Source organism: Panthera pardus, unplaced genomic scaffold, assembly GCF_024362965.1.
Source record: "Panthera pardus isolate Hobbes unplaced genomic scaffold, ASM2436296v1 HiC_scaffold_18, whole genome shotgun sequence".
Taxonomy (NCBI): Eukaryota; Metazoa; Chordata; class Mammalia; order Carnivora; family Felidae; genus Panthera; species Panthera pardus.
This window is the reverse complement of record NW_026526743.1, coordinates 3928925-3953798: the sequence shown is the minus strand read 5'-3', so window position 1 is coordinate 3953798 and position 24874 is coordinate 3928925. Positions and strand designations below refer to the sequence as shown.

The window sequence follows — 24874 nt, the reverse complement described above, 5'->3', positions numbered from 1 at the left end:
ACATTAAGTTATAGCTCAGTTAAATCTGTATAGAGTAAATACATTAATGAAAACACCCATATAAATATGTTAAAAAATGGGAGTATTGCCCGCAACCCAAAAACCTATTCACACTTACTTTTAGTCATTCCTTTCCAAAGGTAACCACTTTTGATTATGGCTTCTTTTGCTGAACATTATGATTATGAAATTCATAACATGGCCCGTTCTTTTCACTGTGGTATAATTTTCCATGGATGAATATGCCACAATTCAAACATTTCACTCTTTTTTTAAAATGTCCATTTATTTATTTTGAGAAGGAGAGAGAGAAAGAGAGAGAGAGAGACAGAGAGAGAGAGAGAGAATTCCAAGCAGTCTCCATGCTGTCAGTGCAGAGCCTGACACGGGGCTTGAACCCACAAACCGTGAGGTCATGACTCCAGGAGTTAGGCTCAATCGACTGAGCCACTCAGGCACCCCTAACCATTTCACTCTTGGTGGGTTGTTCCTGGTTTGTGGCAATTATAATGAGTTCTGTTGTTATGAATTATTTATTTAGATTTTCTTCAATCGGTTTCCATAATGTTTCATAGTTTTCTGTTAAGAGACCTAACAAATCTTTTGCTAGATTCATTTCTAGGTATTTTATTTTTTATGCCAATGTGAATCATATTTTTATGAATTTCATTTAATTTTTTTGTTCTAAGTGTTTAGGGATGTAATTGATTTTTTTTAAATGTTAATTTTTGAGACAGAGAGAGACGGAGCATGAACGGGGGAGGAGCAGAGACAGAGGGAGACACAGACTCTGAAGCAGGCTCCAGGCTCCGAGCTGTCAGCACGGAGCCCGATGCAGGGCTCGAACTCACAGACTGTGAGATCATGACCTGAGCAGAAGTCGGAAGCTCAACCGACTGAGCCACCCAGGTGCCCCAGGGATGTAATTGATTTTCAAAAAATGTTTATTTATTTTCAAGAGAGAAAGCCCAAGTGGGGGAGGCACGGAAAGAGAGGGGGACAGAGGATCCAAAGTAAGCTCTGAGCTGACTCCGAGATGACACCAGAGAGCCCAATGTGGGGCTGGAACCGTGAGATCATGACCTGAGTAGAAGTCGGGTGCCCAACCAACTGAGCCACTCAGGCGCCCCTATTATTATTTTTAAGTAGGCTCAACGCCCAGCGTGGAGCGCAACACAGGGCCTGAACTCACGACCTTGAGATCAAGACCTGAGCTGAGATCAAGAGTCAGACGCCTAACTGGCTGAGCTACCCACGTGCCCCCAAACTAGTTAATTCTTCTTTTTTTTTTTTTTTTTAAACCCTATTTTTTTTTAATTTTTTTTTTAACGTTTATTTATTTTTGAGACAGAGAGAGACAGAGCATGAATGGGGGCGGGTTAGAGAGAGGGAGACACAGAATCCGAAACAGGCTCCAGGCTCTGAGCTGTCAGCACAGAGCCAGATGCGGGGCTCGAACTCACGGACCGCGAGATCGTGACCTGAGCCGAAGTCGGCCGACTAACCGACTGAGCCACCCAGGCGCCCCCCAAACTAGTTAATTCTTAAATTAAAATGTGAATATTGTAAACATTGTACTCTTTGGCTCGCATTGTCTTCCTTTAGAAAGGATTTGATTTCCTTCTATCGTGCAGACAGAGTACGTATGGATAGATCACGGGGATCCAGATGAGGCGGACGTGTTTTCGGTTTGCCGTTCCTGCTGGCATGCGGGCTCTCCTGTCTCTCCTAGGAAGGCTGGAGGTGTTTACTACGTCCCTTCTCCTTAGCAGGTCCTCAATTCCCATCCTTGTTTCCCTATTACTACGAGACTGCCGATGTCTCTTCTTGGCTCTTTAGTGCTTTGGAAGCAACTTTCTTCTTGAATTCTTGGTTTCTGCTTGATTTCTTTCTTTTTCTCTTTTTTTGAGTTTGTTTATTTATGTATTTATGTATTTATTTATTTTTAAGCCATCTCTACACCCAACGTGGAGCTCGAACTCACCACCCTGAGATCATGAGTGACAAGCTCGCTCTTCTGACTGAGCCCGCCAGGCGCCCCAGCTTCATTGCAACTTCATTTCTTGGTGTTCTCCCAGCATGGTCACAACCTAGGGGGTGGCAAATACCTGAAGGGGATACCGCGCGCAGACTGTCAGGCTCATCTCATCACATTTCTCTCGGAGATCGTGATTCTTTCTTTCTTTCTTTTTTTTTTACATTTATTTTTTGCGAGGTGGTGGGAGGGGCAGAGAGAGGGAGACAGAGGACCCAAGCAGGGCCCGATCGATCGACTGGGGGCTCCAACTCACCAAGTGCGAGATCATGACCTGAGCGGAAATCAAGAGTAGGCCACTTGACCTACTGAGCCACCCGGGTGCCCCTGAGACCTTGATTCTTTAACTTCTGGCTGTGTTGGTGGCTCTCTGATGCCTCCATCAGTTGTTTTTATTTCATTGCATTCAGCTTTTAGAGCTGAATTTTGGTGAGAGTCGACCACCAGCCACTCCATCCATATTGATGCTTTTTTTTTTTTTTTTGGAATAATCAAAAATTTAAATTTTCAGGAGCGTGCCTACCTGGCTCAGTCAGTAGAGTATGCAACTCTTTTCAAGTTTATTTTTGAAAGAGAGAGCATGGGGGTGGGGCAGAGAGAGGGGGACAGAGGATCTGAAGCAGGCTCAGCGCTGACAGCAGAGAGACTAATGTGGGGTTTGAATTTACGAACCATGAGAGCACGACCTGAGCTGAAGTCGGACACTTAACCTACTGAGCCACCCAGGCGCCCCATAGAATATGAAACTCTTGATCTCAGCATTGTGAGTTGGAGCCCCACACTGGGTGTAGAGGTTATTAAAAATAAATGAATGGAACCTGGGTGGCTCAGTTGGTTAAGCATCCGACTGCAGCTCAGGCCATGATCTCTTGGTTTGTGAGTTCAAGCCCTGTGTGGGGCTCTGTGCTGTCAGCACAGAGCCTGCTTGGATCTTCTGTCCCCCTCTCTGCCCTCCCCTGCTTGTGTGCATGTGTGCTCTCTGTCTCAAAAATAAACATGGGGTGGGGGTGCTGGGTGGCTCAGCTGGTTAAGCATCCGACTCTTGGTTTCGGCTCAGGTCACAATCTCACAAAACCTGCTGGGGGTTTTCCCTCCCCCTCTCTCTCTGCCCATATCCCACTCGGTCTCTCTCTCAAAAATATACTTAAAACAAATAAACATAAAAAACTAAAAATCTTTAAGGAAACCTCTCAATTTTCAAAAGAAAGTTCACTTTTATTTATGCCCATGTGTTTCTAGGCTCCTGAATGTGCTGGGTCTTTCTGTGGGGTGATCTGACTCTGAGCCTGGGCTTCAAGGGAGAAAGTTCCTCATGTCCGCATCCCCTGCAGGACTCAGCTCCAGGAAGACCCTGATGTGCCTTCTAGATGAGGGAGAGGTCTTGAGGGAGGGTTCTTGGAGGGAATAGATGTTGGGGCAAAATGGACAGGGTCTGTGAACTTCCAGGTTTGGCTGAGGCATCAGGTCTGGCCGGCAGAGATGGAGTCTGAGGTGTTGGCACAGACGGACAGGCAGAGGGACAAAGGGAGAGACAAACAGGGCAAGTCGAAGATGAAGTCAGCATGTAAGTCGAGAGTCAGGGAATGAAAAGATCAAAACGAGAGCATGAAAACGGGCAGGTGTGGATGTTAACAGAGAGGGGGCTGGAGGTGACAGGATCCGGACCTGTGGTAGGAGAATCCTAGTCCCCAAAGATGGCCATCTTCTCCAGTTCCTGGATCCTGGGAAGTGTGCTGTCCTGGTGGGCCCGATCCAATCCTGTGAGCCCATAAAGGCAGAGAGAACTGTCTCCCGCTGGAAGAGGAGGAGAAGGCAGAAGGAAGATGGGGCAGAAGGGAGAGTCCGAAAGATTCTGGATCTGAGGTGTAGGGTACACACACAAGGACCGGAGAGAGGCTTCTAGGAGCTGAGGACGGGTGGCCCCAGGTCACAACCAGTGAGGAAGCAGGGTCCTTGGGACAACCCCAAGTCTCGATTGTGCAACAATCCTCCCCTGTTGGGAACAGGAGGGCAGACAGGGCAGACAGGTGACAAGGTCAGCGACTGAGGGGATGATGGATGGGGATGGAGGGGACAGAGCTGCTCAGTGAGCAGACAGACAACGCCGGGGAGTGAGAAAACTGAGCCCGGCGACCTTGGCGAGAGCCTGTGGCACAGCCGGATGTCACTTTCCAGGCTAGGATTGGGGGGAGGGGGCTTGCCATGACCCAGTCGGCTGAGGCCTGGGGACAGATCCTGAAAGGAGAAAGTGCTGCTAGATGTAAGAACTTTATTTCCATATGGAGCTTGGGGTGGGGTCTGGCGGGGGGGGGGGGGGGGGGTACATGCAGGTGTTCTCCAGCTCCCTCCCCACCCCTATAGCTTCTGGGAGGGCCTGAGAATGTACAGGAAGTGGGTCTTGCGGGCGGGCAGCTTTGAGTGGAAGGATCCCTGGGTCCCCTCTTTGAGGCTGTCCTCGTGGGTCCCCTCGCGGAGCCCGTCCCGGATGGCCTGCAAGCGGTGTCGCTTCTCGCTGAGCCAGCGGCCGCCCTCCTGAACATCCTGGTGGGATCTCCTGCGTGGCAGCTTCATGATCCAGAAGGCAACTCGGGGATGGGGTTCAGGGCGGAAGGTGTCGATGGCTTTAGGGACAGGCACCAGGGCCTCCTTCTCCTCTACCTTGGGCACCTGGGGAGGAGGAACAAGGAGACCTATTAAACTCCAAATGACAACCCCAGGATGCTGAGTTCCCAGCTGGCACATTCAACCCATTTTGCCCACCTACAGGGCGCTTTGGGAGTTTAAAGCTCATTTTGTGCTTTACAAAAGCACTGGGTTTACAAGTGCTTTTGCGTTAAAAATACTGAGATTTATAGACTACTCTGGGATTGAAAGCACATTTTAGAGGTTTCGAAAGCATTTTAGGATTAAACCTACTCTTAAGGTTTAGAAAGCAGTTGGAAATGTACAAATCACTTTGGGATTAAAAGCTCTTGGTTTTACTAAAGAATGACTGCAGTTGCAACGTGTGATCTTTTTTTTTTTTTTTTTTAAGTTTGTTTATTTTGAGAGAGAGAGAGCACGCAGAGTAGGGGCAGAGAGTTGGGGGGAGAGAGAATCCCAAGCAGGCTCTACATCGTCAGTGCAGAACCTGATGCAGGGCTTGAACTCACGAATCGTGAGATCATGGCCTGAGCTGAAATCAACAATCAGATGCTTAACCGATGACTGAGCCACCCACACGCCCCACAACGTGTGATCCTTGATTGAATCCTGCATCAAAAATCAAATCGGGGGGGGGGGGGATGGGCTAAATGGGTGATGGCACTAAAGGAGGGCACTCATTGGGATGGGCACGGGGTGTTATGTGTGTGTAAGTGATGAATCACTAAATTCTATCCCTGAAATCATTATGACACTATATGTTAACTAACTTGGATTTAAATTAAAACAAAAATCACATCAGTTCTTATGGACAGCTTTCGGTCAACTGGGGACATTTGAATATGGACTGAATGTCTGCTTGGTCCTTGCTACTCAAAGCGTGGGCAGTGGGCCAGCGGCCTCAGTAACATTGGGAGTTTGGTAGACCTACAGGTTAGCAAATTAGATGTCCAGACCTACTGAATCAGAGTCTGCATTTTTCTGAGAGGTCCTGCAGGAGATTGTTATGGGTTGACTTGTGTCTCCACTTCCCCACCTCCATTTGTGTGTTGAAGTCCTAACCCCCAGGACCTCAGAATGTGATCTTACTTGGAAACAGGGTCATTGCAGATATCATTAGTTAAGACGAAGGTCATTAGGATGGGCCCTCACCTAATATGCCCGGTATCCTTATGCAAAGGGAACTTTGGACATAGGGAGTGTACTCAGGGAGAAGGCCATGTGAAAATGAAGACGGACAGAGAAGGGATGCTTTCTACATTTCAAGGAATGCCAAAAAGTTTCAGCAGACCACCCCGGAAACTAGAGGAGAGGCATGGAACAGATTCGTCCTCGCAGCCTCGGAAAGAACCAACCCTGATGAACACCTTGATCTTGAACTTGTAGCCTCCGGAACTGGGAAACAATAAACTTCTGTTGTTTAAGCCACCCAATCAGTGGTACTTTATTATGGCAGCCTGAGCAAACGAATGCAGGGACAATAGTGTGATTATCAGTGTTAAATTTCTTGGGTGTACAAATGGTACTGTGATATGGGGTGCCTGGGTGGCTTAGTGGATTAAGCGCCAGTCTCTTGATTTCGTCTCGGGTCGTGATTTCACAGTTTGTGAGAATGAGACCACACACACACACACACACACACACACACACACACACAAGCACTTTGTGGTTAGAATCGCCCTTAGCAGTTTACAAAGGTGAGAGACGCAAAGCATTAGGGATTCCTAAAGCACTTTGGAACGAAAAATCACATTTTGAAGTTTATGAGAGTGAGATTTCCCAAGGCCTTTGGGGTAGATTAAAAAATACTTGGAGGTTTGCAGAGTACTTTAGATAAAAGCACCCTTTGAGGTTTACAAGGGTGAAGATTAAAAGCACTTGGAATTAAAAGCCCTTCTGGGTTTACAAACTTTTCTGGGGCTTGCTATGTGAGTGGGGACATACTCTGGGGTTGTAAACCTCATTTCTGAGAGCTGGTTTGTCCATTTGACAGATGACAAAACTGAGGCCCGGAGAAAAGAAGTGCTGAACGGTCAGAGTGGGAATATCCACTCATCTTCTCCCAAACGACAGAAAATGTTCGAGCTTGGACACATTGTCCAGGGCAGGTCCTAACCTTCCAGTCACTCTCCAAATTCCCCTCTCCCGGCTCAATGGACGCCACCACCTGCTCGGAGATCAGCACCTCTCCAGTTTTGTTGTCTGTCACCTGTGAGGACAGGAGGAGAGAGTGAGAGCAAAACCACTTTCTTCCTCTGCCTTCCTCCCCACAGATACTGCAGCATGAGAGATCATGGGAGGACTCCAGGAGGGACTTCCCAGCATAGGCACCTTGTCGATCTGGAGGTGGCTAGAGAGAGTGTTGTTCCCCAGCCGGTGCTCCTGGTTCTCTTCTTGGTAGTAATTCCTGGGGAGGCCCCGGAAGTCCATGGGGGCAGAGAAGAAGCTGTCCATGCCCCGCAGAAAGTCATCCTGGGGGGGTGGGGGGGTGGAACCATTGTTCTGTTGGACCCCAAGACTCCCCAGTAAATCTGAAGCCCTGCCAGCATGCTGTTGAGGCCTTGCCCCATGTACCTCCCATCTCCTTCTCTCTCTGTCTTCTGACCCTTAGGGCCTAACCGGGTCACCTTCTGCCCCATCCCCCATCTGGCCTGTCTCTATTCTGTTCCATTACCTTCCTATTCATGCTCCCCCCTCCCCGCTCGGTCCTACAATCTCTATGGCCCCATCCCCTTCTCCTTCAAAGTCTCCAGTCTCTGTCGCTCCAGTCTTTTGTCTCTGTCCCATCTCCCTCTCTGCTTGATTTCCTCTCTCTCTTCCTATCACTCAGTCTGCCTGTCGCTCTCTATTCATCTCTCTTTCCCTTTGATTCCCTCTCTTCCTGTCTGTCCTTTGGCCTGGCAGCAACCCGTCTTCCATTCTACCAGTCTCTCTCTCCGAACCCCTTCCATCCCTCAGTCTCCATCCTCCCTACCCCCCCTTCCCTCTTCTCTTCTTTTTACTTCTTGCTCCCAACCCTCGTCATTGCTCACTTTGAGGAACAGCCGGGTGAAGCCTTGGATTAGGCTCTGGAGCCCCAGAATACCCGAGGAGCTCTCCTGGGCATCAGCATCGCGGATCGGTGCTGCAGCGGAGGGGGGCACCAAGGCAGAGGGGAGCAGCAGCAGCAGGACCAGAGTCCACATTGTGGGGCGGGCAGGGAGGCTGTGGCAGCGGTAGGGGTCAGAGGCCCCGCCCTCCACGAGCCCCCGCCCCCTAGCAGTCACACCCCCTCTACCCAATACCCCTTTCCCGTCCGAGCCTCAGTCAATTCCCCACATCTCCCCGCTCCCCTGTCCACCCACCCCACCCCCTCCATCGCGTCGGGCCCTCCCCCTCCTCCCGGGCCCGCCTCTTCTGGCCTCACACACGGTTCTCAGTCCTTTCCTTCACCCACATTCATACCCAGATCTCATTCCTCACCTTCTCCCACGCCCTGCCCCTTCTTTTGGGCCTCGCCTTTATGCTAGACCACAGCCCGGTCACCGGACTCCCAGACCCCGGCCGTCCGTCCACGGACTGTTAAATCCGAACAGTTCTGGTCTCGAGCCCAGGCGGGATTACCTGGAGCGTTGGATGAGCTCCGCGAGCCTTAGCCTCGCTCCTACTATCTGGCCACGCCCCCATCCGCTGACCTCACCCGCGAGCCAGGCCTGCTACTGGGTGGTCACGCCCTTAAGGGCAGAGCCACGACTCTATTTGTTAGCCACACCCCCACCGTCAGACCACGCCCCTGTCGGTTGACCTGGGCCCTCAAGATCCTGTGTGGCCTGTGTTCTCGGATTTTGGCCCTCTCGCCCCCCTCCAATCTCAGATGGCCACGCCCCTTGACTTAGAGCCATGCCCCCACACCTGGGCCATTCGTCTGTGCCCCAGATCTTGCCGCCAGCCCCCTCAGTTCCATTCTTAGGCTGCCAAATGCGTGAAAAGCCCGAGACCGAGCAGTCATTCTGGTTCACCCACTCCTTAGTTTTGCATTTATCTCTGAGTTTCTCCGTGTTCTTTCTCATCTTCTCCAAGATTTGAAACGATTACTGCCCTCCACAGAGTGCAGTGCAAGGGACGCTGAACTGGGGTCCTCTTCCGTTCCGCTGAAAAGCCCCGACCTCTCTGGAAACCCAAATCCAGTCCTATGTTCTACCTTCCAAGGAGCCCAGAATTCAGGCTCCCTGAATTCTTTTGTATTCTTATCACTTCCACGTCCCCAACACACAAATACACTGGAGGGTGGTAGCCAAAAGTCCAGGCCCCCAGACTCCTCCTCCCTCACACCCAGGTTTCTTGGCCCCCGTCAACCTCCTCTCCGAGACCTAGGAGTCCGGACCCCCCATCCGTCACCTCTCCCAGGGATGCAAGCATCTGAAGCCTGAAGTTCCCACCGGGCCCAAGCTAGACTTCACCTCTCCTTTGCCAAAGCAAAAATCCTCCTGCGAACTGTCACCGTCGGATCCCTCTTCCCTGTGTCCGGCGCCCGGGCCCGCCCCCCCCCCCCTCCGGTCCCTCCCACTTTTCCCAAACAAAGCTCCCGGGCAACTTTCTCCCTCGCAGCGCCCCGCCCGCCCGCGGCTCCCCAGCCCCAGGCCGGGAGGTAGGAAGGCTCCGGCGGGAGTCGGGGATCCAGCTTTGGGGTGTGTGAGTTGGGGTGGGAAGCTACGGGTTATGAGTTGAGGTGTTTGTGGGACCGTCTCAGGATTGCTTGCCGCCCTCTTTTTGCCCGGGGCCCCGAGTTTGCGCTTGTGACCGAGTCTTAGTGAGGTGTTGGAACTTTCGCCGGAGTTGGGGTGTCTGGTGATGGGTCTGAGTCTGGGATTGCGCGCTCGGGAGTGGGTGAGGGCCGGGGACTTTGGCGGGTGTGTCTGGGGGTGTGAGTGTACGCGGCGATGTGGTTTTGAAGTGAGAAAGGACCCCGTGCGTGTTTCTGACCGAATTGGTTTCCGTGTGTCATTTGCGGGCGCCTGGTCCTCCTAATGGAGAAAGGAGGCCCCCGGGGTGGCATAGGGCGGGCTACAGTGCTTTCTGGATCTTCAGTCTTGCCTCTTCCGAAGTTTAGGGCCTGGGGCGGGAAATTAGTGGGGACCTTTCTTACCCGGCTCCTCCGTCCCTTTGTCTGGCCACATGGGGGAGAGCTGGGCTGGGATTTTGGCCTACGGGGGTCCTGAACGCCTCAGCGCCACTGGGCTCGGCCTGGGGTCTTTGTCTCGGCCTGGGCTTCAGGGTCCGAGGGAGGAGGGGGATGGGAGCCTGGACTCTGGGGTCCTGGGAAAACTGTGGAAGACGTGGAGCCGCCTGGGAGGCGGGATCTGACTGTATTGGAAAAAGTTTTTCCCTGTTCCTGGCCTCCGGAAAGTCACTGGGAACTTGAGTTGGATCCGAGCCCAAGGCGCAGGGGGAGGGGAGGGAAGGGGCGGGGCCGGGGGCCAGAGGGGAGGCGCCCTCGCCGGCCAGCCCCTCCCCTGATGGGGGTTGTGGGAAACTGGGGGAGGGGACGCCGGGGCCCTTTGTTCTGGCTCTCCTGATGGCAGGGCGCCCCTGCCCCCCAGTTTGTGGTTCTGTGGGTCTTTCCTGGTCTCGGCTTGAGTCTCTGCCCTGAGTCTCTGTCTCGCCTCTCTCTGGGTCTCTGTCCCCTCCTCTCTGGGTCTGCCCTCCTCTTTCTCTGGGTCTCTATCTGCTCTCTCTCTCTCTCTGAGTGTCTCCCCCCCACCCCCACCCCCCCCCTGGATCTCTGTTTCCCCGTCTCTGGGACTCTGTGCTCTCTGGGTCTCTGTCCGTCTCACTGGATCTCTGTTCCCCTCTCTGGACACCGCCCCCCCCCCCCCCCCCCCCATCTTACTATGGCCTAGGCCCCTCCTTCTTTTCTAGCAGCTGCTGTCCACATCCTAGCACCTGTTCTTGGGATGGGACTGAGAAGATCTCATCCACACCCTGGTTCCCTGCAGCTAGGCCCCGACTCCTGTCTTCTTGAAACCAGTAATCCTTACCCAAAGGTTCGGCCCTCATGGGCCCTAGGCCCTACTCTGGGGTCTTCAAGACTTCGCCACAACCCAGGCTCCCCTGGAAACACAGAGGACACTCTCACCCTCACCCTAAGCTTCCCCAGAAATCCAGCCCCTTTCTGCAGGACGTAGGGATCGCGGCTCCCAGCTTCCTTCAGACCCAGAAATCCAGACCCCCAGCCCTCGCCTCCCTCAGACCCAGCAATCTGAACTCCCAGCCCTCCCAGCCCTGAAGGCTCTCTGGGGTGGTTGGGGAACCTTGCTGAGCTCTGTGTTCCTCCAGGCCCAGATGGGGGAACCCCGGGCTGGGGCCCCCCTGGACGATGGCAGTGGCTGGACAGGAAGTGAGGAAGGAAGTGAGGAGGGCACCGGCGGCAGCGAGGGGGCTGGGGGAGATGGGGGCCCAGACGCAGAAGGTGTGTGGAGTCCAGACATCGAGCAGAGCTTCCAGGAGGCCCTGGCGATCTACCCACCATGTGGCCGGCGGAAAATCATCCTGTCTGATGAAGGCAAGATGTATGGTGAGTCCACCCTTCTCTTTTGTCTTTGGCCCCCACTGATTAATACAGATCACGACCAACATTTCTGGAGCCTTAAATGGCGTTAAGGTCCAAGCACATTGTATGCTCACAGGGACTCAGGCAGGAGCCGGCATCGCTGTTTGCACAAAGGAGGAAACTGAGGCACAGAAAGGTTCAGTGATTTGCCGAAGGTCACAGAACCAGTAGGCGGTGAAGCTGGGATTTGAGCCCGGGCGGGTCTGGCTCCAAAGCCTGAGGCGGTAACGCCTCTTCCACACGGCGGTCCCAGCTGGCCGCCATTGCTTCTGTCCCCTTCCCTGGTGTCCTGTTTGTTGGGAAGTCCCGCGAAGGTCTAACTCTGTTCCATCTTTGACTCTTCAGGTCGGAATGAACTGATTGCCCGCTACATCAAGCTGAGAACAGGGAAGACCCGAACCCGCAAACAGGTCTCAGGACTGACTTGTGGGCTTCTCTCTGGGGCGGGCTTGTCTTCTTGGGGCCATCCTACCATGGGTGGGTTCAGGTTCCAGAAGGATCTGGTTCGTGTGCTTTTGTCTGTCTTGGCTGGCACCTCTGTTAGTTTGCTGTACTGTGCCTATTTTGGTATGGATTTCTTCCCAGTGTGTTAGAGAGGGAGCTGGACCGAAGGAGCCAAAGACCAGATTTGCTGGGTCTGGGGAAGATGAGTAGGGTTAATGAGAAGAGACTAGCCTCTGTGGACACATCTGTGTCAGCAAAGCACCTGCGACAGCTACCATGTTCTGTGTGTTTGTCATCTTTCATGTTCTGGTAGCTCCAGGGGGCACCCGGAGGGTGGGAAGGGAGAGGGCGTGCAAGAGACAAGTGGCGGTGGCCTGAATCCCTTCTTTGTCACTCCCCGCAGGTCTCTAGCCACATCCAGGTTCTGGCTCGAAGGAAATCAAGGGAAATCCAGTCCAAGCTCAAGGTATAGACTAAGGCAGACACCCAGAGCAAAGGGGACTGAGACCCTGAGAGAGGGGGACAGAAACCCAGAGAGAGGGGGACAGAGACCAAGGGAGAGGGGGCAGAGACCCAGAGAATGGGGGACAGAGGATCAGAAAGAGGGGACCCAGAGAGACCCAAAGAGAAAGAGGGACAGAGGTTCAGAGAGAGGGAGACAGAGACCCAGAGAGAGAGGTCAACAGAAATCCAGAGAAAGGGGGACAGAGAGACCCAGAGTGGGTAACAGAGAACCAGAGATGGGGACAGAGTCACACAGAGAGGTAGACAGATTGAGGAAGTAGAGATCCAGGGTGGGGGGTTCGTGGCCCAGCCAGGAGGGTGGATAGAAGCCCTGGGTGGGAAAGAGATTCGTAGAGAGAGGGGAACAGAGATTTAGCTGAGGGCAGGCAAGAAGGATAGGGTGTCAGGCCTCTCCTCTGGCTACTGCAATCTTCCCCCTCCCTCTCCTCTCCTCCTGATGGTCCCCCTTCCCATCTTGTGCTGTGAGAACCTCCTCTTCGTCTCTTTCTGGTTCATCTTCCCATTTTTTTGGTCCCTGGCTGGCCTGCCTATTGTTTCCGTGTCCAGAAATCTTCACTTTGTTTGGAGATACTCACATCCCTTTTCTTCATTCTCTGAGTTTCCGCTTCCCTCTTGGCCTGAGACCCTCATGTTCTCCTCCTCTGGGTGTGAGGGGTTTGGTTTTGTTTTATTTTGTTTGCGCCTCTTCCTTTGGATTTGGGGACCACCACTTCCTGTTGCTTTTTTTTTTGTACCCAGAAGCCTCCCTCTCCTTTCTCTCCAGGTCTAAAAAAAAATCTTCACTTCTGGTCTTTTCTGGACCTCGCTGTCCTGTCTCTATCCTGTCCAAGCTAGGGAATGTTCGCTGCCTATTCCCTCGGGGTCTGAAATGCTCATTTCCTGTTGCCTGCATATCCGGAAACCTTGACTTCCGGCTCTTTCTTGACCTAGAAACCCTCATGCTGTGTACTGTCTTATATTCTGGGTATAGGAGCCCCTTTCCCCCTCAAGGCCTGGCCCTCTCTCCTTCCTGTTTCATATTCATCCTTGCTCCCCTTCCTCTCATTTTTCAGCTCAGGGTGGGGGAGCTATAGGGATTGAGAGGGCAGGAAGGTGAGAACTCAGGCCTCACTTCCTAAGTCATGTTTTCTTTCCTCCTTTGGCACCCTCCCCCACCCCCACGGGCAGGCCTTGAATGTGGTAAGTGCCCCTGCCCATCCTACCCCTCCGCTCCTTTCCCCCAGACATTCCTGAGGGGGCCAGGAGGGGCAGAGGGCTGTAGGAAGAAGGATTTGTGCCCTCCCCCAATCGCCTTGACTCCCCAACTCTGCCTCTCCCCTTGCTTGCCCTTCCCTGGCGTTGACCTACCCCTGCTGTGCCAACTGGGACTCCCCGTTAATGCGGACCCCCAACTTCTCCTCCAGGACCAGGTTTCCAAGGACAAGGCTTTCCAGACAATGGCCACCATGTCCTCAGCCCAGCTCATCTCAGCACCTTCCCTGCAGGCCAAACTGGGTCCTGCTGGTCCTCAGGTGGCTTAGGGATTGTGGGAGGGGTGGGGCTGCGGTTTCAAAAGGGGACTGACTGACTGACCCCCTTCTTTTGTCTCTTTTTCAGGCCTCTGAGCTTTTCCAATTTTGGTCAGGGGGCTCTGGGTCCCCCTGGAATGTTCCAGAGTGAGTACTTTCTGTTCTGGGTCAGCATCCCCCAGGCCTGTTTCCTCCACACAGACCTTCCTTACCCCACCTTCCAGCTCCCAACTCCTTTGTGAGCACGGATTCTGCAGCTAGCTATCTGGATTGAATCCCAGAGAGGAGGCTGTGTGATGGTCTGGAGAATAGGATGAGGCCTGAGCTGGCACAGCGAAGGGGGACAGGACAGAGAGAGTCAGGAGGAGGGGTGGGGCTGGGGCCTCATGGGCTGGGAGCCAAGGGGCAGAGGAAAGGACCGTGTCTGGGGTCTTGCTGGTGACTGGGGTTGGTGGCACAGTCCGAGATATGTGTCCCGGGGCAGGGGCAGGTTTGGGGAAGAAAGGAGCTCAGTGTGGGACTGGATGAATGTGTGGGGCCAGGAGGATGTCCACGGGGATAATGGCATCCCAGTGAGATTGTCTGGGCCCCAGAGGCTCATGGGTAGGCTTGTTCCCATCCCACAGAGGTGTTCTTGGGCCTGAGGGGAGAGCAGGAGTCTTCTCTCAGAGTCGAAAGGAAGAAAATAGGTCCCCAAAGTACATGGGAATGTCTATTTTAGCCCTGAGAGAGCCCTAAGGGTGACGGAATGTGATTCCAGCCTAGCAGAATAGAAACAGGCCCCAGAGACTCATGGGAAGTGCAGTTTTCAGCCCAGAGAGGAGCCAGTGGATCGAAGCTGGGTGTTGGTGGGGCATTGTGGCCTCAGGACAGTGACGAGTGGCGTTGAGGGTGTTGCCAGAGCGAGTGAAGTGCCATGCTGTGGCATCTGGGCTCCACGGAGAGAAGAAAGTTCCCTGGGGGGGGGGGGGGGTGCTGGGACGCTGGAAAAGATCAGGACAGGTCCCCTTGGCTGAAGGAACTGCAGGTTTGCGGGAAGGAGGCTGAGCTGGAAGGAGGGGTGGGTCGGCACTGGGGTCCCACCGTTAGGGGAGCTAATAGTCAACGGGGAGACAAATGTTAACGAACTCATCACCTGCCTAAACACAGAATCAAAGAGTATGTGATATGGTGCAGAGGACTGCAACAGGTTCTGGGTTGAGGAAGAGAGTTCTGGGGGTTTCTCTGAGGAGATAACGTTGAAGGCAGGCAGAGTAGGACTTAACCAGGTGAAGAAGGGGGGTTGGGAATATTTTAGGCAGTGAAAACAGCATGTGCCAAGATCCTGAGGTCTGGTGAGTTCCAGGAAATGAGAGAAGGTATTAAGCCACCGGCCAGTCCGATGTTTATTGAGCACCTGTTAAGTGCCTGGTCCTCCGTTTAGATTGGGACGCAGCATTACATAAGTGAGACAGAATCCCTGCCTTCATGGAGCTGACGTGTTTGGAGAGGGGAGGAGACCGACAGTAAACACATAAATAAGCATTCATGCGAAAGGAATAAGTGCAGGAAGTAAAGCAGGGTGTATGTGCTCTATTTAGACAGGTGTCAAGAAGGGCCACTTTGAAGGGGTGGCGTGTGGCCAGCAGCCCTGATGACAAGAGATGAAGTCAGTGGGTAGGGTACTGGGGTTGAGATTTCAGAATTGGGATGATGAGTACTGGGCCAAGGGCCCTGGGAGTCGAGATCTGAAGGTCCCTGGAGTTTGTGTCTTTCTGATTCTGGTCTTTTGACTTTTAAATTATTTATTTATTAGAAAATTTTTTTTTAAATGTTTATTTTTGAGAGAGAGAGAGAGAGACAGAGGGTGGGCGGGGGAGGAGCAGAGAGCGAGGGAGACACAGAATCCGAAGCAGGTTCCAGGCTCTGAGCTGTCAGCACAGAGCCTGACGCCGGGCTTGAACTCATGAACCGTGAGATCATGACCTGAAGTCAGACACTCAACCTACTGAGCCACCCAGGTGCCCCTGGACTTTTAAAAAAAATTTAAGAATTTTTATTTTTTTTAAAGTGTTTATGTATTTGTTTTTGAGAGAGAGAGTGTGTGTGCTTGAGAGCGAGTGGGGGAGGGGCAGAGAGAGAGAGAGAGAGAGAGAATCTCAAGTTGTCAGTGGAGAGCTGGATGCGGGGCTCGATTTCACGGCTGTGAGATTACAATCTGAGTTGAAATCAAGAGTCAGACGCTTAGCCGACTGAGTCCCTATTTTTATTATTTTTTCAAGATTTTATTTTTAAGTGATCTCTACACCCAATGTGGGGCTCGAACCCACAACCCCGAGATCAAGAATTGTATGCTCTGCTGACTGAGCCCGCCAGGTGCTGCTAGTCTTTTTGACTCGTGATCTCTTACTGACCTTTGACCCCAAGTGTAGTCTCCATGACCTCTGACCTTTCAACCTCACCATCATCTTCTCAGCTACCCACAGGTAATAGGTTTCTAGAGCTGTTCTGTCAGATACTACAGTCACTAGCCACAGCCTGTTATTGAATCTTCAGTTAATTAAAGTTAAGTTAAATGAAAAAAGTCAGTCCCTCAGGCACTCTAGCCACATTCGTGCTCAGTAGTCATGAGTCATGTGCTCAGCAGCAACGTGTGCCTGGGGGCTACCATATTGGACAGGGCAGATGTAGAGCATGTCCGTCATTGTGGAAAGTTCTATCGGACAGCACTCCTTTAGATTTTGTGGCGCTGCTTCCTCACCCCAGACTTTGGACTAACGTCCCATCTCCTGACCGTTGGTCGTTTTCTCCTACCCTCCTGACCCTCACCCTCCTCTTTCTCCACATTTCCCATTTCTTCATGTGTGTTTATTTTTGAGAGCGAGAGAGAGAGCGAGAGCGGGGAAGGGGCATGAGAGAGGGAGACACAGAATCTGAGGCAGACTCCAGGCTCTCGGGGGCTGTGAGGATTCAGTGAACTCTCTCTCTCTCTCTCTTTTTTTTTTTTTAATGTTTGTTTGTTTTTGAGAGAGAGAGAGAGAGCGCTTGAGTGAGCTGGGGAGGGGCAGAGAGAGGGAGGCAGAGGATCTGAAGTGGGCTCTGAGCTGACAGAAGAGAGCCTGATGGGGGGCTCGAATCCACGGGCCGCGAGATCATGGCCGGAGCTGAAGTCAGATGCTTAACCGACCGAGCCACCCAGGGGCCCCGATTCAGTGAACTCTTGCCCATAACATGCTACTATAGGGTCTGGCTTTTGGTGTCCCCGAGTAAACATTAGCCTGTATAGTTACCATCTTTCGACCTTGCTGACCCCCAGCTTCCTTTCTTCCTCAGTGTGAAGCCATTCTCACAGACGCCGTTCTCGTTGTCACTGACCCCCCCATCTACTGACCTCCCAGGTAAGAGTCTGCTCTCCACCTTCCTTGTCTCCCCGCTCTCCTCAATCCCGGCTGCCTTTCCTTCCCCTTCCATTAATCAGGAAACGCATTTCTGTATAGGTCCAGGTCTGAGGAAAGATGAGTGATAGAATTTGTAGTGGTTAATATCGTGGCCTCTGAATCCGGAGACGCTGGGTTTGTGTTCTGCCACTTGCTACCTAAAGGACGTTGAGGAAGTGTATTAGTCAAGATTCTTCCAGCTGCAGGTGGCAGACACTCAAATCAAGCTCGATGACACAAAGAAAAAGAAAAAAAAAAAAAAGAGTTTGTTGGCCTAGGTAACTGATATTTCAGGAGTTGTGGCTTCAGGCATGGCTGGATCCAGGGGCTCAAGTGGTAGTGTCAGATTTGCTTGGTTCTGCTTTCCCCTGTGGTGTGTGGTGGCTTCATTGCCAGGCAGGCTCTGCCCACCTGGCAAGAAAGACGGCTTCCGGAAGTCCATGAGGCTTTGGTCCTAAGAACTCACACTGGTGAAAGAGAACTCTCAGGTTCCACAGATTCATCAATTCGAAATGCTTTTGGCTGCAAGTAACAGAATGCCCAAGTTAATAGTGCCTTAAGTAATAAAGGCTTTAATGATTTCACCTAACAAGGAGTCTGGAGGTGGGGTGCTCCTGTGCTGGCTCAGCAGCTCAGCAATATCAGACCTGGCATCTCTAGAGGTCCTTTGGCCTCTTATTGTCCCAAGATGGCTGTTGTGATTCCAGGCATCATGTCTCAAGCGGCACTTGACCAGGGCCAAAAGCTTTCTCCTCCCCAAGTTCTGTCTTTTTCATTCAGGAAGAAACTCCTTCTCAGAAGCCCCTCAGCAGATTTCCCCTAACGTCTCATTGGCCAGGACTGTGTCACATGGCCATCTCTAGTTGCAAGGGAGGCTGGGAAAGTGAGTATGTAGCTTTTTTAGCTTCTAAGCGGAGGCAGGCAAGAGAGAAGAATGCTTGATGTATTTAATACATGTTAGCAATTTTTGTTGTGCTTTTCTTTTCTCTTTCTCTAGGGTACGAGCCCCCCCAAGCCCTCTCGCCCCCTGCCCTGCCCCCACCTGCCCCGTCACCCCCAGCCTGGCAGGCTCGGGCCCTGGGCACTGCCCGATTGCAGCTGGTAGAGTTCTCAGCCTTTGTGGAACCGCCGGATGCAGTCGACTCTGTGAGTGCAATTTTAGAATAGTCGCTGGCGGGGGGTGCGGGGGTGGGGGTCGGAATGCAGAGAGTTATAGGGAGGGAAAGCATAACGCGGTGGTTCTCAAACTTTAGCAGGTATCAGAATAACATGGAGGGCTTGTGGAAACACAGACTGCTGGGCTCCACCTTCAAATTCTGATGCGGTAGAGTCTGGTGTGGGGCTTGAGAATTTGCATTTCTAACCCTCTCCCAGACATTTGTTGATGCTGCTGGTCTGGAGACCACACTTTGAGAACCACTAGCGTGGAGGGACTGGATGGTCATGGGGTCATGGTTAGGTTGCTCAGAGAAACTCCCCAGGCCGTTGCGTGTTCACTCGGGAAACATTTTTGAGTGCCTACTGTGTGCCAGGCTTTGTGGTGGACCCTGGGAACCTGGAAAGGCAGGTCTTGTTTCTAGGCCTGAGCTTTTCCTGGCCTAGGATGGAGACAGATGCCATATTAGTCAGGGTGGGCTGACTGTTAGAAGAAATAACCCTAAACCCTCAGGGAATGAACATCCTAGAAGTTTCTCTCTCCTGTAACATTTCCATGTAGGTGTCCAGTAGGAGGCTTCCACACAGTGATTTCGGGAAATTCCAGGCTCCTTCCATTTTGTGGTTCTGACATTTTCTAGGGCTTCAGAATCTGCTGCTGGATTCCCTGCATCTGGCCAGCAGATGGTGGAAGGGAGAGACTCAAGAATTGTGCAGGAGGTTTTATGGATCTGGTTTGGAAGTGGCAACTAGCAGGTTCTGCTCGCATCCCATTGGCCAGAATTTAGTCATGCGGCCACACCTAACTGCAAAGGAGTCTGGGAAGTGTAGTTTTGCTGCGTGAAAAGGAACAGGGGTTTGTGAACACATAGTAGTCTCTGCTACAGCCAAATAAACACCAATTGCTGGGTATAGTGGTCCTGTAAAACCCAAGTTAGATCAGGTTGAAACCCTCCCATCTCACTTGGAGCAAAGGCTAAAGTCCTCTCAGTTGCCCACAGGGCTGTGCACAATCTGACCCCCATTCCTGCTCTGTCCTCGCCTCCTGCCCTCATACCCTTGCCCACTCTGCTGTAGCCACACTGGCTTCCATGCTCTTTCTCAAACACACCGGGCCCACTCCTGCCTCAGGACCTTTGCATCTGCTATTCTTGCCACCTGGAATATGTTTTCCTCAGATAGTTCCCACATTCTCCCTCCATTCACTCAGGCCTTTGCTTGTCTTCTCAGATTGGCTTTCCCAGACCACTTCATGGAAAATACCAGCTGCCATCACTCTTGACCCTCTTACTGTGATTTTTGGGAATTTTTTTCAAAGAAGTTGTCACTCTCTGAGATTTATATTATCTGTGGGTTGAGTTTAAAATTTTTCTTTCTTTCTCTTAAGCTGTTTTTTTAGAGTTTATTTTGAAGTAATCTCTACACCCAACGTGAGGCTCAAACTTATAACCCCAAGAGTCACATGCTCTACCGACTGAGCCAGCCAGGGACCCCTAAAATTTTCCGTCTTTGCCAGCGGACTCCATGAGGCCAGAAATTTTGCCTGGTAGCCCTAGGGGCCAGAATAGTGCCCACACAGTAGGTCTCTCAGGAGATGTCTGTTGAATAATGAATATGTGCTGGGATAGGGGAGGCTCAAGTTTTTGTGGGTGTACAAAGGAGTCATTCTGCCTGGGAAGTTAGTGAAGGCTTCCTTGAGATGACAACAGTTCAGTTGGGCTTTGAGGGTTACATGGGAGTATACCACGTGCAGAACTTTATGTTCCAGAAAGAGCATGAAGTTCGCAGGAAAACAAATAATTGAATATGGTGGGGGCTGGTGAGGCTGCCGATAGGTGGGCAGGTGCTGGTTCTGGAGGACCTGGCATTGCCAAGCTAAGGGACCCAGACTTTCTCCTGAGTGTGATGGGGAACCATAGAAAAGAGAGGTCCCATCTGATTGCCCAAGCGAGGCTTTCAGGAAGAGGTAGATTTGCATAGTCTTGGGCCTTAGAAGATGGAGGGAGGACTTGTATTGAAAGAGAAGATGGGGGAAGGTAGGAGAATTTCAGAATACGGATAAGAAGTGATAAGAATGGAGAGATGCGGAGTCTTGATCTGGGCTGTGTGGATTCTATCCATCCATGCATCCATCTTTCCATCCATTGACTGAACATTTGTGAGCATCTATTTGTGAGAGCCTCCAGGTTGGGGGGTGTGGGCTTTGTCCTGGGTGCTCTGGGGAGCCACGGAAGGGTTGTGAGCAGGGGAGGTCCAGGGCTCTGGGAGTCTGTAAGGGATGACCTGGAGAGTAGAGATCGGAGGCTGGGAGGCCAGGGAGGAGGCTGGGGTGAGAGTGGGAGAGGACAGGGCAGTGGGGATGGAGAGCAGGGGACAGGGCTTGGGGACTGAAATATTGGGGGGCAGAAGAGAATGGTGACAGTTCTGGGGAGTCAGGCCCAGCATCTGGGTGGACGGTGTGAAACAGCTAGTGGGTTGCTGGGGGTACAGTATGGGATGGGCTTGAGCAAGTGAGCATCTGTCACTCCTCATTCATGGCCGACCCTTCTCAGTACCAGAGGCACCTGTTTGTACACATCAGCCAGCACTGCCCCAGCCCTGGAGCGCCCCCCCTCGAGAGTGTGGACGTCCGGCAGATCTATGACAAATTCCCTGAGAAAAAGGGTGGCCTGCGGGAGCTGTACGATCGCGGGCCCCCTCACGCCTTCTTCTTGGTCAAGTTCTGGGTGAGTTCTGCCACCAAAAGAAAAGCGCTCACAAATCACGTGGCCTCTGGCTCTAAGGGAGACAAGCTCAGGCCTTACCAGTCCTCATGGCTCAGAGTGTCAGCCCCCTTGTAACAAGGAACACAGAGGAATTTTATCCCCAGGCCAGGAATGGATAGGACCCGTGCAGGCGTAGGGAGAGGACTTGGACCTCCCCGGGTCCCACTAGACTTTGCCACAACCAGTGGTGTGACTGATGTGGACTTAGGGATTGGCTTGCAACCTTCCAGACTTCCCTGCACCCCACCTGACCACGTGAAGCCTTGTTGCTAAGGAATGGTTCCCGTCCCTTAGCAAATAAGAGTCATGGAATTTGGTCTCTAAACAGAGGACAGACCCTAGCAGACCCTGTTGTTAGAGAATGGTCTTGAGGAAGTGACTGATGGAACTGGAAGGGGCTTTGTGAAGGCATTTATTTATTTATTAACAGTCATTTATTGAGCACTTACTATATATAGGCCCTATGCCAAGTGCTATGTATGTAATCATGAATAAGAGGTCCATCTTGGGTCTTTCTTAGGCCCACCTGGTTTGGTGTTCACTATGATGGCTGATGTTATAGGGGCCCAATAAACATCGTGGATGTTTAGGGGGTGTTAACTCTTGTTAACCAGAGCTGTGGCATGATCTAGTCTCCTAGAAGGAAGCCTGCCGAGGGCTTGAAGTTCATGAGCTTTGCATGATTATAAAGTGTTCTAGTGTGTAGTGGCCCAAGGAGGCTCTGGGGATGTGCTGCCGAGGTCTTAGACGTGTTAGGACTTGAGACAGGCCTTATCAGGTCCCAGATCAGGAGAACGATCCCTAGGAAGCCCAGCAGGGGTTGCAGGGGTGCAGCTGGGAAGGCTGGGAGTAGCCATTGTCAGGGTGATGGATGGAGTCAGGGCCCTGAGGAGAGGACTAAACCACCTCAGAGAGTGACCTGGTCAGGTCAGCAGCTGAGGTTAGGAAGAGGAAGAGGTGTGCTTCCCAAAAAGGTGCCCAAGGAACTCAGGCCACTGGTGTGATGAGGTTTTAGGCTTCGTTGGGCCCTACTTGGCCTAATTAATGGACTATCTGCCCCCTTAGCTGAGGATTGGCTGAAAGGGCCTGGGAGAGTGTTCTGGAAAGGAGTCTGGCTTCCCCAGGCCCCTTTGCTAGGGAGTAGCCACTTGCCTTAGCACCCAGGGCCACGAAGTAACTCCCTCTGTGAGGGAGTCTCTGGTTGCTAGGGAGTAGCTGGCTCCATAGTAACCAGAGGTTTGGAAGGGGCTAACCTCTTGAGTTGGGGGCTCCAAGAGAAGAAAGTTGAATTCCAGGGCTCCTTTGTTGGGGGTGGAGTTACTGGAGAGAGAGTTATTGGACCATTTTAGGAAGCCAGACTTCTCCCATACTGATGGAAGGGTGGGTGTGTTCCAGAAACAGGCTCATGGAGAAGCAGGGACCTTGAATGCTAAGGAAGAGAGGTGGGCAAATGCAGGGCTATGGGGGGCAACCAGGCCATGGGGCAGAGTTCCCACTTTAGAGGCGTCCCCACCATTTACAGGGAACTTCCTCTCCAACTCACCTGTGCCTCCCTCCCCATCCCCCAGGCGGACCTGAACTGGGGCCCTAGTGGCGAAGAGGTAGGGGCCGGCGGCAGCAGTGGTGGTTTCTATGGAGTGAGCAGCCAGTACGAGAGCCTGGAGCACATGACCCTCACCTGTTCCTCCAAGGTCTGCTCCTTTGGCAAGCAGGTGGTGGAGAAGGTGGAGGTGAGGCTGGAGGGATAGAATTCCGGGCGGGTGAGCACCCAGCCGCCTGGCACTTTGGGGGTGCAATAGCTCACGCACTTGAGTGTCTGTGTGGTGGGGTGGGGGTGGGGGTGGGGGAGTGTTTTATCCTCTTTGGGGACTTAATGCACGGGCTGGGAGCTAACACTGAAATCCAAAGTTGCATGTAGGGGTTACTTTGAAGGCTCAAAGGTTACATGTGGTACAGAGATTTATAGATGCTAAGATTCAGAAGGTTCTTAGGGATATGGAGGAATCTGCAGGGCAAGGAGGCTCAGGGGCCACACTTAGGGATTGCTGAGGACTTGAGGGGTCTTGAACTCAGAGGTCATATAGAGTCCGGAGACCTGGTGGACGGGTCTTTGGAGGATGTGAGGGTATCTGAGGGCCTGGAGGTTAGTGCAGTTCAGAGGTCATTGAGGCTTCAGAGCACAGTTTTGAGAGGCTGGAGGGGTCCCTGGTTTGCAGGCTCAGTGATCCCAAGTTGGATACCTGAGGGTTCAGGTCCCATCTCGGGTCACCACGGATGGAGCAATGGGAAAATGACCGCGGTGGGGAGCGGGCATGGCATCGGAGGGGCACAGAGTGGGGCTCAGTTCCTGGGGTGACCCCTGTGTCTCTCAGTCACCGTCCTCCCTACTCTGCGCCCCCATCCTGGTTCAGACGGAGCGTGCCCAGCTGGAGGACGGGAGGTTTGTGTACCGCCTGCTGCGCTCACCCATGTGTGAGTACCTGGTGAATTTCTTGCACAAACTTCGGCAGCTGCCCGAGCGCTATATGATGAACAGTGTCCTGGAGAACTTCACCATCCTCCAGGTGATGCACTGGGGCTGGGCCGGAGCCGGGGCGCTGATGTGGTGGGGAGTGCCCACGACAGACCCTCAGCCTGGGGACCCTGACACAGGGGGATCCCTCCTCATGGGAGAAACTGACCTCGAGGACATCCCGTGGTGGATCCTCAGTTTAAGGGACCTCCTCCATAGGGAACTTAACCTTAGCTCAGGGAACATGATCCGGTGGGACTCCTTTACCTCTGATATGCCATCTCATGTGAGTCCCCTCACTGCCAACAGTCGAATGAAGAAACTGACATGTCAGGCATCCCTTCTCCCTACTCCCTAGGGAATGTGATAAGGTGGGGACCTCTTCCCTGCGTATCCCATGGCACCTTGGGGAGGGCACAGTGGTCCCCACTCTCCCTCTTTGTTTTGTTTTTGTTTTTTGCATAAACCCTTTCTCTTGGCCTCCTTGGCAGGTGGTAACAAACCGAGACACCCAGGAGCTGCTGCTCTGCACCGCCTACGTCTTTGAGGTCTCCACCAGCGAGCGGGGGGCCCAGCACCACATTTACCGTCTGGTCAGGGACTGAAAGGGGACCCCAAAAGTGGCTCATGCCCGGAATACCCTCCAAAAGTGGCTCGTGCCCGGAATACCCTCCTTCCAGGAAGGACCCCCAGCTCTCTTCATGCTTATTTGGGGAGGGGGCGCTGATCCCTGTTAGAGGGGACCTTACAAAGCTGGGTGGCAAAAGCTGGAAGGTTGGATGCTGATATTGGGACTTCACAGTGGTGTCTGAAAGGACAGATCACTCCAGAGCATGGGGACTGGGGACAGGAGTGAGACAACCCTGAGGTATAGCACTGGTTTCTCAGTCTCTTAACAGGTGCCCTCCCCCAACTTGGTTCTGGATGTTTTTTTTGGGGGGGGGGGGCTTTGATATGGTTTGTCCCTCTGTCTTTCAGCACACCCCGTCTCCCTTTCCCAACCTGCCTCTCCTTACCACCCTCACCCTGTGACCTTAAGATCAAGATCGAATATTGAAGGTTAACACTTTCTGTGCCGGAGCAGAGCCAGGTGGGCCCTGGAAATATTTTTTTTAATATAACAAGAGATATTTATAAGTGGGTATTAGGGTTGTGACTTTTTCTCAGCTGGGCAAGCAGTGGGGTGAGTCTTTTCATCTCATCCTCTCTTCTAAATGAGACGTGGGCTATGCTGTGTTGCCTCCCCTCACCCGCAAAGTGTGTTGGTTCGTGTTTTGACAGA

At 52.5% G+C, this 24874-nt stretch overlaps 2 protein-coding genes across 9 annotated transcripts; one reads left to right on the top strand and one right to left on the bottom strand.

The window, feature by feature from the left end:
- Positions 1 to 3225: 3225 nt before the first annotated feature.
- On the bottom strand, positions 3226 to 9198 carry DKKL1 (dickkopf like acrosomal protein 1). Of its 6 annotated transcripts, XR_008423287.1 has the most exons (6): positions 8141 to 8275; positions 7711 to 7882; positions 7010 to 7150; positions 6795 to 6887; positions 3701 to 4702; positions 3226 to 3521 (listed from the first exon to the last, which is right to left on the bottom strand). XR_008423287.1 is itself a non-coding variant. In XM_019425692.2 (5 exons), exons 2-5 carry the CDS (start codon positions 7861 to 7863, stop codon positions 4391 to 4393), a joined length of 699 nt encoding a protein of 232 aa, XP_019281237.1. In that variant the 5' UTR covers positions 7864 to 7882; positions 9118 to 9198; the 3' UTR covers positions 3226 to 4390. The 6 variants fall into 6 exon arrangements, 5 of the variants coding, with proteins under 5 accessions (XP_019281237.1, XP_019281233.1, XP_019281232.1 ...); XM_019425692.2 differs by lacking the exon at positions 8141 to 8275 and adding an exon at positions 9118 to 9198 and having other exon boundaries at positions 3226 to 4702; XM_019425688.2 differs by lacking the exon at positions 8141 to 8275 and adding an exon at positions 8282 to 8401 and having other exon boundaries at positions 3226 to 4702.
- Positions 9199 to 9226: 28 nt separating this feature from the next.
- Positions 9227 to 24734, top strand: TEAD2 (TEA domain transcription factor 2). 3 transcript variants are annotated; one of them, XM_053905610.1, is made up of 13 exons: positions 9227 to 9305; positions 10994 to 11231; positions 11613 to 11677; positions 12115 to 12177; positions 13404 to 13415; positions 13640 to 13747; positions 13833 to 13891; positions 17057 to 17121; positions 18158 to 18306; positions 20868 to 21041; positions 22649 to 22810; positions 23492 to 23644; positions 24084 to 24734. In XM_053905610.1, the coding sequence occupies exons 2-13, from the start codon at positions 11000 to 11002 to the stop codon at positions 24195 to 24197; spliced, it is 1356 nt and encodes a 451-aa protein (XP_053761585.1). In that variant the 5' UTR covers positions 9227 to 9305; positions 10994 to 10999; the 3' UTR covers positions 24198 to 24734. The 3 variants fall into 3 exon arrangements, with proteins under 3 accessions (XP_053761585.1, XP_053761586.1, XP_053761587.1); XM_053905611.1 differs by having other exon boundaries at positions 9245 to 9345; XM_053905612.1 differs by lacking the exons at positions 9227 to 9305; positions 13404 to 13415 and having other exon boundaries at positions 10531 to 11231.
- The last annotated feature ends 140 nt before the right edge of the window (positions 24735 to 24874 follow it).